This window comes from Xenopus laevis, chromosome 7S, assembly GCF_017654675.1.
Source record: "Xenopus laevis strain J_2021 chromosome 7S, Xenopus_laevis_v10.1, whole genome shotgun sequence".
Taxonomy (NCBI): domain Eukaryota; kingdom Metazoa; phylum Chordata; class Amphibia; order Anura; family Pipidae; genus Xenopus; species Xenopus laevis.
This window is the reverse complement of record NC_054384.1, coordinates 38,512,857-38,525,366: the sequence shown is the minus strand read 5'-3', so window position 1 is coordinate 38,525,366 and position 12,510 is coordinate 38,512,857. Positions and strand designations below refer to the sequence as shown.

The 12,510-nt window shown below is 34.8% G+C and overlaps 1 protein-coding gene across 18 annotated transcripts in view; it reads right to left on the bottom strand.

Annotated features, from left to right (window-relative positions):
• ldb3.S (LIM domain binding 3 S homeolog) overlaps positions 1-12,510 on the bottom strand; it is a 111,280-nt gene that overhangs the window by 62,187 nt on the left and 36,583 nt on the right. For 15 of the 18 annotated variants that reach the window (XM_041570356.1, XM_041570355.1, XM_041570360.1 and 12 more), the window contains exons 4-5: positions 5,285-5,360; positions 2,199-2,608 (exon numbers count right to left, since the gene is read on the bottom strand). In XM_041570356.1, coding sequence (XP_041426290.1) covers positions 2,199-2,608; positions 5,285-5,360 — 486 coding nt within the window. The remainder of the gene's footprint in view (positions 1-2,198; positions 2,609-5,284; positions 5,361-12,510) is intronic. The other 3 variants (NM_001086768.1, XM_041570362.1, XM_041570363.1) reach the window with 1 other exon arrangement.

Below are 12,510 nucleotides of genomic sequence, written 5' to 3'. Positions count from 1 at the left end.
TTTGACATATTTAAGGTAGAACAAAATATAAACCTTTACAGGAAAGCAAATGAAATAAACTATGGGTTAAATTTAGAGCACAAATGATCCAATTAATTAGTGTCATTAGTAACTGAATACAAATGAATTTTGGGGGTTTTGTTTGTTATAGTAAAATCCAGTTCATGCAGCAAAGCTTTACAATCTCACACTTTGTACTTGTTCAGGAAATCTAGAATGCTATATGTATGAATGGATGAATGCATAAACTAATTAGTATAATGCTAATTGTCTGCAGGGCACTGTGAATTTTAACAATACCTTAACAGTGCAGGCAGTGGAAACAAAAATTACAATAAACATAAATAAGTGCTGCTGTTCACAGTGGTTGAGCCATTGGCTTATACAGTAAATGGCAAGACTGCATTAGATCCTGTGCTAGTGCTCCAGGAGATAGGATTGGAAAGAGGCTCAGGGTGAGTTCCAGTTAACAGAAATCAACTGCATGAAGGTGCTTATAGGAAATCGTTATATAAAACAGTGGATACATACAATAACAGGAAATAAATAATGATCCATGATATCCGATGTACGAAATCCTTGCAATTAGACCTCCTACAACTAATTTGATCTCTGACAGATAATCACAAAAACAATTTAAGCAAGCTAGAATTTAGAACCCCCCATAAATGCACAAGAAGGTACTGTACCATCACTTAAATTGTATGGTTTTGTATTGATACACAAAGGGAATAAAGGATGAGGATGCATTAATGAAAGTAATTTTAATTTATTCTTAACGGCCCTAGTTTATTAAAAAAAAATCACTTAACTCATCCACACTCTCTAAACAACTGTATTTGGTGTTTTCATTGCCTCCTACGATTGGAGAGTTTAGAGAGTATGTTTACTGTATTAATACTGTATTGTATAGCATAATGATACTCATCCATACCAAACCCTGCTAGGCCCAGCCAGAACCTCCTTGCACATAGCACTGATTAGATGGGCACTCGAGGCGTTATTATTTGGAGCATTCACTATCAAACCTAAGGAAGGTTAACTCTCTAGGTAAATAAAGGCTTTCTGAAATATCATCTATCTTATATAAGAACATTATATATAAAAGTTATACAGACAGTATTTTAGAAAAATCATTGTTATGTCATCTTCAGGACCTAATTTTCTTGGGAGGATTGTTTTTTTCAAAATGCACAATTTTCAGTAGTGCAGAACTTATCTGGCTGAAAGTCAGATTATACAGTGGGTTATAGCAACCCGACTTCTGAAGTGCTGCTTAAAGAGTCAGGCCCATAATGTCAGGCAGTTGTAGCTCAAAATGTTAATATTTGAAAAAAAAGTGTCATTCCTAAAAAATCAAGTGCTTTGGATGAAATACAAATGAATTTGAAGTATTAACATCCCTCAAGTTTATGTTAATTATAATAACATATAAATATGCTCTCGGTAGGAAGAGGCTCTGCTCTAGCTGCTCTTACTGAATTTTACACAGCACTGTGGCATTTACCGTAATGAAGGAAGCCACTTTACTACAAATACCAATATCACTGAGCAAAGACTGGCAGCTGGAAAGGTCAAAGTAACTTATAACCATAACATTGTTAGAACTGCTCATGCCAGGAAGGGTAAAGGAAGCTTGCATCAAAATGTATACCAACAACCAAGAGTTACTTTTGTAAAGCAAATATAATAATACTATTCATATTAATCAATAACTTTATATATAGCATTTTACTGAATTTTCTAGGCTATTCATTTTAAGGCATAAACTACAGGGCACCATTATAACTCAGGGCTAATATTATTATTATTAAATATACATATTATTTATTACATATTATTTAAATGTATATATTTAAATACATGTGTAACTAATCTAAAAGGCCATATGGGTGACCTAGCAAGAGTACCAAGATTTTCATAGGTAATATGGAATAAATTCAATATATGGGCTCATTTACTGACATATGATATATACAGCACCTGGGCAGGCACTGTACACAGAACAACCAATCGGCAATAAGTTTTGCCAAGTCTAGTATAAATTAGAAAATGAAAGCAAATGCATAAAAATGCTATAGGTTATTGCACTGGTACAGCATAGAATCTATGCAAGTAAATTAACCCCAATATGTTGTCTTCTTTACTCTTTACCATAGCTATTTTATTTGTATATTTTAACTTTAGATTTTACATACCCTCTATGAAGACCACCTTCTGAAGTACTTCCTTTTAGGCTTAATTTATGCATTTCCGCCATTTCATTCAAAGTCTCTGCTGAGTAAAGCCCAACTGGGTTGTTATATAGTCGATTCTTAGATGGGCTAAATTGATTGTTGGGATTATTGGTACCACTAAGCAAGGGGTAAACTTTTGGCCCTATGCTACCCTTAATCAGAGATGCTTCAGATGCCACTGAGTGAGTTGACATGGAGGATCTAACTGGCTTCTTAATAAAAGTAGAGCTATGTGAATGGTTGGTTTCTTGCTTGCTGACGTAGCCTGCCATTGTCCCATTTGTGGTAATAAAACCACCCCGTGGCACAGCAGATTTGCTAGACACAGTACTGTAGGCTGTTCTGCTGCCATTGATTTCCAAAGCGTGGTCCTGTAAAAGCATACATGCAAGTCAAGAAAAGAGGAGACAGCAATCAGAGCAGACATGCAAAGAAAACAAAAAAAACAACTAAATAGCATCAGTACTTTAGCACTGAAACCCATGCTTTGCAGCACACAACCCATTCAAATTGCACATATTACTTTGCATTGTATGTTTCTTCTCATTTTCAAAAGCTAACAGTTCTGGTTGTTAGTAATTGCAGGCAATTTATTAAAAAGACATACAATTATCACACTTTCTTTAACAAAGAATGAAAGGACGCTATTAAGTCAAATATAATTGTACAATGTTCAAATAAATATTTTTGTTTTTTTACAAAAAAAAAAGGAAAAGAAGAAAGAAAGGTTTATAAATACTGTAGCATTAGTTAAATACTTCATCTCATACCAAATGCTTAGCTTCATTATACAGATAATATACTAACCAGTTACAAATTTAGGAAATAATACTTTCTTTTTAAGACATTTGTTTTAATCCCAGAGAACAACTTTTAAAATAAAGGCTTAATTCAAAAATGAATGCATTGCAAAGCTTAGCAAGCATTTCCCCATTTGTTTTCACTTTTGTGATTGGGGTGATGCATATAGACAGGAAAACTGCTTTCAAATATGTTCATTGTGATTGGCTGCATAAAAAACTGCCAGCACTCACATAGGTGCCAATCCCTTGCTGGGACACTGCATACTAGATCATGACTAGTTTTATAAGTCATAAATAAGACAAACTCTTAACAGTTTGCCCAGTGTTTGTCCCTGTAGGTTTTTAAATTAAGCTAATATGTGTCCTAGCTTCACTGGTTCAAACTTACTGTTGCTTTTCAGTTATTCAGTTATCATAAAGTCTTATGATCAAATGCTCCCAAACTGAATTTATATTACCAATGATATGACATTGAATCAGAGTAACTGATTCACTAGGTTTATAAGCCAAAGAGTCCTTGCCATGCAGTCCCCAATTCCCAATAAAAATGAAAATAATTCAGGTGTAATCTTGACTGTTTCTTCTTTGTTTTGTTTCAGCATTTCCTTCTTATTATAACTGATTTCTACTTTAGACCATACTATGTATAACTCAATGTTGGTTCTGCCTGAATTAACTTCTTGTTGGCTTTTGCATTTTTCTTCCAACTACATTGATTGGATTCAGTCTTTATCCGATTCCAGTCTGAAGTAGACTCATTACAATTTTATATAAACAGGCATAGGGGCATATTTATCAAAGAATGAAGTTAGAGATCTCCAAGAGTGAAAGTCTGCCACTATCCATTAATTTATATGGCATTTTTAAAGGTTTATTTATCTAAGGGTGAACTTGCACTCATTAATGAATACTCTTTTAAAAATCCCATAGAAATGAATGGAGAGTGGCGGAATTTCACTAAAGCGGATTGTGGAGATCTCTAACTTCATTGATAAATATGCCCCATGGAATTTCTTATCTGGAAACCTATTATCCATTTTAAGCAAATAATTGTAATTAAAAAAACGATTTCCTTTTTCACTTTAATAATATAACAGTACATTGGTAGTGAGTACGCTGCATGAATCCATATTTGTTGTTTTATTTAATATTTACATTTTCTTTTAGCAGGCTTAAGGTATGGTGATCCCTTATCTGGAAAACCTCATGTCCCATGCATAATAAAAAGATAAAAATACCATAGAATTTGAAATAACCTTCACTGAGTAAATCTTGCCACACATTCATTGACAGTTCCATATCATGTGTTCCATCTTATTTTTAGTCAACACTTTGACCTCAAGAAACAAAATTCTGTTGATCAGCTAAAACAAAAATCCTGGCTTACCAATCACCCCCACCCAGAATCTACATGGTGTCTCCCCGGACCCAGGACTTTATTGACCTTGGCATAATGTTATGGATCATCGCCACTTAGCCATTAATATGTTCAGTAAGCTTTAGAGTTTTCTCATGTGAACCATTCCCCACTCTCATATTATGTATTTTAGTGGATAGTTTTGTACAGATGCTACAACAATCTCTATGATTATTGGTTATCCCATCTGTTATCAAACTCTGTTTAATATTACAAGAGTTAACATGAAACCTGTGTTTTCCCCTATATAATATATGCCTTTAAAATGAATATAAGGAGGGTGTTTTTAAAATGAATATAAGAAGGGTGTTGCTCTAGTTGGAAAGCAAAATGATTATTGCAACCTTAAATGCACTGTACAACTTTAATATTTAATTAGAGGGTGTTGTTTGCTTTGCCTGTAATTTTACTTAAATGAAGATTATATAATGATTGCCACATGGCAGTTAGTGTATGGGAGTCTGAACAACCTTGGCTCCTCACCACTGCACATCTTTGTCATTGCTAACTGGCTGCATAACACAAAGACATTCTACATAAAAAAAAAAAAATTAAAAAAAAAAAAAAAAATATATATATATATATATATATATATATATACCTCCAGTTTTAAAGTGTTTATATAGCTGTGCAACTATGTAATGGATATTAGATATAGATAAATTAAAATGTTATATCAAATGATAATACCATTTTTGAACATTAGGAGGGATTATCTTTTACTTTTTCTAACCTTAAACAAATTAAATTAGATATATAGAATATACAATATTGGAAAATTAAATTTACAAAATGTGCAATCTGTTTCAAAAACTACATATAACTACCTTTTGATGAGGGATCACTGGCAGCGGGGAATCTATTCTTGGAGTAGCAGTGGGAACTGGTCCAGGACGCTTTGACCTAAGTATAGAAATAATTATTATTATAACGAATGCCAACTTATTCTGAAACCTTAAGATTATATACAAATATATCATATCATATAAAAGCACGAGGCCGGAGGCCAAGTCATGAAACTCCGAGATTACTTCTAATATCCTCATATTTTCCAACAAGGGGTATTTATTATAATACACAAGTTTTAGTGAGTCATGTGACAAAAATTACACCACTAAGATCTATTTATAACTGATAGCATCAATAACAGCCGTTTATAATGATATAATTTACAGGATATTCATGGCTTTTGTGTATTATATTAGGAATAAAGTACCCCCTCTTGTAAAATATAAAAATATTATAAGTTACCAAGGAGCTTCATGACCATATAAAAGCACGAGGCCAAAGGCCGAGTGTTTTTATACAGGTCATGGAACTCCGAACCCCTCCATCACATGCTATTCCCCTCCCCTGTGTTCTCCCCTACATCACATTCTCCTCCCCTCCGTCACGTTCCACTCCCCTCCATTGATCTCTCCTTTGTCAGGTGCGTGTACTCATGCGCACATGTGAGAGGGGGGTGTGGCGTCCGGCCTGGTTGCCTTGGCCTCCCGGTCAGCCGGGCCCAGCCCTGTCTAACCATACTTGGGTTAGACAGCTCGGGCTAAGGGGTAAGGGCAATAGGTAAATATTCTAATTAGTGATGGGCGAATCTGACCCGTTTCGCTTAGCCAAAAATTTGTGAAACAGCAAAAATTCGCTGAAATTCATTGAAGTCTATGGGCGACAAAATTATTTTTCTATGGGCATCTTTTTCGTGGTGAAACAAAGTGAATAATTTTGCTCATCACTATTTTTTCTAATCCATGATCAAGACAGAAGTCACAGCAGATATCACATAATCATAACACAGGCAGAGGTCATAACAAAGAAAAAGTCAGATTAGTCAGATTCTACTATCAAATAGACAACCTTGTGGGTGTGAGGTAAGTTAGGCATCTGTTTTAAAGTGACAGAGGCATATCTTGCAGCAGCATGGTTGTGTGCCTAGAATGGAATTAAAACATCAGAATTGTGCACTTTAAACAACAGAATCAGGGTTTTTGTTGCCGTGCTACAACTGTTCCCATATTTGTCTTTTAAATAATTTATAGTGATTATCTCCTCATATATATGTACAAAATCTTGGGGGCAAAAGTGACCATGGGAAAAAGATGAATTTTTCTAAATATGTCCCTTGCGCTTGTCTATTCATGTGTGTAGTCCAAAATTAGAAAGATAAAATAACCAAAATTAAAAATTTCAATTATATTAAAAGTACCGTTTTAATTCTGTAACAAACATTCTTATAAATAAAATAAATTCTTATAAATTACATTAGGGAATACAATATCCACTGTATTATCCAGCATATAATATTATATAGATTGTTTTTATCTTTTAATTCTTGGTTGATCCGGCAGCCATTCGGTTAAACTAGTCAGGTCATAACAATTTTTATTTGAGTTTAAATAATAGCTGCCCACTTGAAGGTTTGAATGCCCTTGTTGTGTATTGCAGGCTAAGTTACTGTCCAGCTTTGGGCTTTATTCAATCAATGTATATTGAATTGCAAAGATTGAATTCGCTTGTTTAATTCCTTTTTTCCAGTCTCTCTACTAGCTAAAGCAGGAAAATTTTCAAACAAAAATTGCTTTTTTTGTAATTAGGATTGTACAACGATTTAAAGGCATTCTGCTAGTTGCTTTTTTATTGAATGTAATGATATATGCCATTTTATATGACCTAGAAAACACTAGCATAGCCATTCAGTATGTAATAAACTGTCTCTAAAGTTATAGTTTAACAGTACAGAACAGTTTTTTTGTTACAGGAAAATACAGATTCATTTGAGCTTCAGAAATTGATTATGTCACATTTTTCTCTACTCTGTAGAAGTCACAGAAAACCTTTAAATGGGAAGAAAAAGTCGTGTTCAGACTATATTTGTGCACTTTATAATTAGTTTTACAGGAAATGTTTTATACAATAAACAACAGATGAAGTGGAGACTTTTAGAAAAGCGAATTATGAATAGAAAAAAATAGATGCTTAAAGGAAACATGCAAAAGATCCCACAGTCTTTCTTACATTAACATTGTTGCTTGGCACCATGATTCAAAATTTTCTCTAACAATTTTATTGTTAAAATTAAACTTTTTGCTTTCATGTTTGTCTTACTGCAAATAAGGTTCTTTAAAATTATTTTTGTTATCTGTTAAGGGTATAAATATAGACATATTTATGGTAATATTTAAGAATTCATCAAAATATTCTAACTTGATGGTACTGCTTGTTCTTGCAAATATTCTGTATATATATGTATATAAAATAACATGGGATCCAAGTTCACAGGCCTCAGACCATGGGCAAGGGGAGGTAGTTAAAAATGAAGGTAGTTGGGCTGCAATATGTAATCTCATATAGACAGATGGAGTTAAAGCAAAGATACTCAACTCACAAATGAATGGGGTACATAAAGCCTTATAAATTACGATCTCTAAAAGTCAGATTAGGAAAAGGACAAGATATTCTATAGGCATAATTTTCATATTTTTTTCTTATTATAAGATATAATGCAAAGCCTAGCAGCTTGATTTTTTTTATTCTACATTAATTACTATTACACTTCTATAGAGTTTTTATTAGTACAATTTATTTTCAACATAGTATAACATTTTATGCAATTTGAATGGCAGTTTTCCAGCAACCTTCATATGTCAGCAATTTTTTGGACTCTAGATAAACAAATCACTAAGGTAAAGAAAGAAGTTTGAACAAACACTGACACTCTATAAGAGAAAATAATTTAATATATCACTGCAGTGAAGAGATGGAGGAACTCCGTTTTTTTCCATTTTATAATATGTGCTGTTGAACAAAAGCTTTCCTCCATCACCATAGAATGCTTTTATATGTTTTGTTGCCTTTTTCATTGTTAATGTTTATCTTTTCTTGTATTGTTTAAAAAAAAATGGAGTCTGAAGAGATATTTCTGAAGGCTGTAAAAGTGCCATTTATACTTGAGATATTGTTTCTCTATGGATGGTGTTTACGAAGAAACTGGCTGAATAACCCTTTGTTGTATACATCATTCCTTGGGTAGACTCCTGAATTTGCTTCCCAGCAAAGAACAAATGAAGGACATTCAAAAAAAAGTGTCAATCAAATAAAAGTTATAAGCTGCAGTAGTGTTCTCTTTCTGTTGGATTTCTACGCTGAAGAAATCTTCTGTAACTGGTGTAAACGTCATAGCTTATTCTCCTTCTACACATAAGTCACTAACTCATTTGCAGAATTACTAATTTCCTGTATTCAGAATGTCAGACCATTTTTGTTAAAGTACGGTTGAGGTTCATAGAGATCAACAAAAAGCAATTCACGGTATACAGTAATTCAAGTGATAACAACTTTATAACTGATGTTCATTAAGCTATTTTGTTGATGGCTTGTTTGCAGAAGGCACATAATACTTTACAGATATTTTTCCCAGCGACATGTCATTTGTTTGTTATGTATCCAGGTGTTAAATTCATCACATTTACTGAGGACTGAGCTGTAATTAACTTGGCAAAAAATAGTATGCAACAGTATCTCTACTTGAATCTGAGTCTAATAATTTTAAGTGATTTTTGTTCACTTAATAAGGTGGTGATCCCCAACCATTGGCTCACGAGCAACATGTTGCTCACCAACCCCTTGGATGTTGCTCCCAGTGGCCCCAAAGCAAGTGCTTATTTTTGAATTCCTGGTTTGGATTCTTGTTCACTTAATAAGGTGGTGATCCCCAACCATTGGCTCATGAGCAACATGTTGCTCACCAACCCCTTGGATGTTGCTCCCAGTGGCCCCAAATCAAGTGCTTATTTTTGAATTCCTGGTTTGGAGACAAGTTTTGGTTGCATAAAAAGTAGGTGTATTGCCAAACAGAGTCTCATGTAGGCTGCCAATCCTTATAGGGGTCATGAAATGGCCAATCACAGCACTTATTTTGCACCAATCCGGCCTTTTTTCATGCTTTTGTTGCTCCCCAACTCTTTTTACACTGAATTTTCCTCCAAGGTAAAAAAAGTTGGGGACCCCTGATATAAGGTCATAAAGGGAGATTTATAAATACTATGGGGTAGATTTATCAAAGAGTGAAGTTAGAGATCTCCACAGTCCACAGAGTGAAATAACGCCTTTCTCTATTCATTTCTATGGGATTTTTAAAGGCGTATTTATCAAATGATGAACTTTCACTATCACCCTTTGATAAATACGCTTTTAAAACCCCATAGAAATGAATGGAGAGAGGTAGTATTTCACTCTCACTGCAGACTGTGGAGATCTCTAACTTCACTCTTTGATAAATCTACCCCTATATATCTGGCAACAAATATAGTTCACAGTTTGCCATGGGAGAAACAACATGAGTGAATATGAATAGTCAAACAAATCCCTACATGTGAAGATAGCCTTAGTTAAAGCTTTTAATGTCCCAGGCGTTTAGTTGCGACTTTTAAAATCTATAAGAAAAAGACTGCACAAACATGAAAAAGTTGGATCCTGTAAAGATCACTGTACAAACAGTACTAACGTTATAGTTAATATTAGGAAGTTATTTTTCAAAGAATAGGATGGCATGAATGGCCAGCAAAAGTAGTAAAGGAAAAAATAGAGGCTAAATAAAGATTGCTGTTAAGGGTCAAATTACATAGATTTACCTATTGCAACTATCCAGCAGCACCAGCAGAGTGATTGAGCAGTAGGTACTATGATTTCTTATTTTTTTAGTCTTGGGTGCTCACTCCTATACTACATGGTGGATCTTTATCAAAAGACTAGAGAACAGATAATTTGATTGGGGTACTACTTACAGACTGCAACCAACATTGTGCTGTATTTTCTACATGGTTGTTAGTCATTCTTTGAGCACCCTCCTCTAGCATAACTTTTATTTTCTTTAACGTTTGTTGGAAAAATTAACTTGGACTAAATGTAGTACAATGCTGTCCATCAAGGAACTACCTACTTATGAATCAACCCTCCAAGAGCCAATTACAATTAGGCTATCCAAGATAAAAGCAGTGCTATCCTAGGGACTCATCTGTATGCAGACCGGCAAGTCAGCCCCATTCTGACATTTCCAGCTGTTCAAGTAAATTGTAATAATGTGCTTTAGTAATATAACAACAGACAATAAAAATTGTGACATTTTAAAATATAAAAATTATTAAATATTCTTTAGACACGTCGGTATTTCTCTGGTATTGGAATCTCTGATTAATATATTCATAATATTTCCAGATCCCATTAGATTAAAACAATGCTTTGAACATTTTATACAGTATGCTACTGGGCTGTTTTGGGAGTAGTTAAAAAATATGTCTTCAACGACTCTTCTTCAGATTATAAATATTTATATTTTTCCATTTGAAACTTACTATAGAACATCAAATAATCTTTGTCGTTTTTGAAAGGTTTGATTAAATGCTGCTTTTATGGCAAATAAAAAACCTACCCTAGGGTGTACATTTGTACTGATCTTTAATAGCTGTATGCAATAAAGGCACTTAACCCACTTTATCTTGCTCCATTGACCTTGAAGGAGTCAGTAGTAGAAATGAGTGAATGTCTGCCCTATTCCATCTGTTGAAACAGATGTCCAGAAACCAACATTCTTTTTTCAACTAGATAATATAGTATATTATTGTATGTTGTGCCTAAATGTAATCCCATAAGGGGGGGGTGTGGCCAACTGCCTTGCGAGTCGGACGCACACTCAGGAGCTCACGGTCTGGATCTCTGTGAACTGCACAATATGTTACCCTTAAAGTTCAGAGGAGGGTTCAACCTGGGCCCCATTCGGCTAATCTTCCCCACTGAGAGGCGACTGCAGAAGACAAAACTTTGGGGCTTGGACCGCCTTTGGGTCTGTGGAGCCATGACCCCGAGTAGAGCACATACCAAAGCTCCGACCGGAGATCAAGCAGTGTGCGTTAAGCCATAAAGCTTACCCTGTTTCCTGCCAGCTCCTACAGAGCTTTCAATAGCCTATTTCCCTGACGCTCATCTCCTATAAATATATTGTTAAAGAAGGGAAATATTTGTAAGTGATGCAGTTAAATTGGCAACACACTATACAACCTGTGCTGAGCAGCAACCTAATATAATGGCTTGAAAGATACAGCTATTACCCTGAACACACTATAATGAACGTAAGAAAAATGTCATAACTTTATGTATTATTCCAGGCAAAATATCAATGGGTGGGAAAGGCTAAGGATAATGCACAACATTTAATGGGGCCAACTCATTAAACCACTGAGAGTGCAATCCCAACATCTGATGCCCAAAGTAGGCAAATCCTACAAACTCTGGAAACTCTCAATTGAAGTAATTGAGGTCCAATACTTATACTTTAGCAAACCTACAAATAAAGACTACCATATTTAAATAACAGCTTGTGGTGGAAGTCAATGGACCAAGCTACTATTGCTGCCACCAAGCATGGGTCGGTCAAAAAAAGATCCCAAACACAAACCTCCAGTAAATACCCAATAAATTGAGACTTTTCTGGAGAAGCAAACATTGTATTGTGCAATCAGTAAAAAACTTAGATCGGGAAGTCCAGACTGTGGAAACTTCCATCTCCCAATCTATATAGACAAGCCCTTCTAAATCAGACCGGTCTGCTAGTGACTTGTTGGAAAAAGTTACAGTGGTTCCATGAACGGAAATGGACAAAGCCACGACAAGTATAACTTCCGCACTATCCTCAAAATTAAAGAAATGGCACAGTGTACAGACTCGTTGGAAACTCAGATGGAAGATGCTACAACAGTATAGGAAGCACAAGAATCTGACTTATCTGAACTCCAAATGCAAGTCCATGACCTACAATTAAATTTGGAAGATCTTGAGAATAGAACTCGAAGGGATAATATAAGAATACGCGGCATCCCTATAAAAATCTGGAAGCAGAGATAAAAGAATGGCTAGCTACATTCATCCTAAACTTACTAACTCAATTCTTGCATATTGGCCACTTTCACAGATCCTTGAGCAAACCACCCAATCCTGTCCAAGCCCAGGACATTATATTAAGGGCAGAGACACAGGGTGAGATTCAGGGAGATTAGTTGTCCGG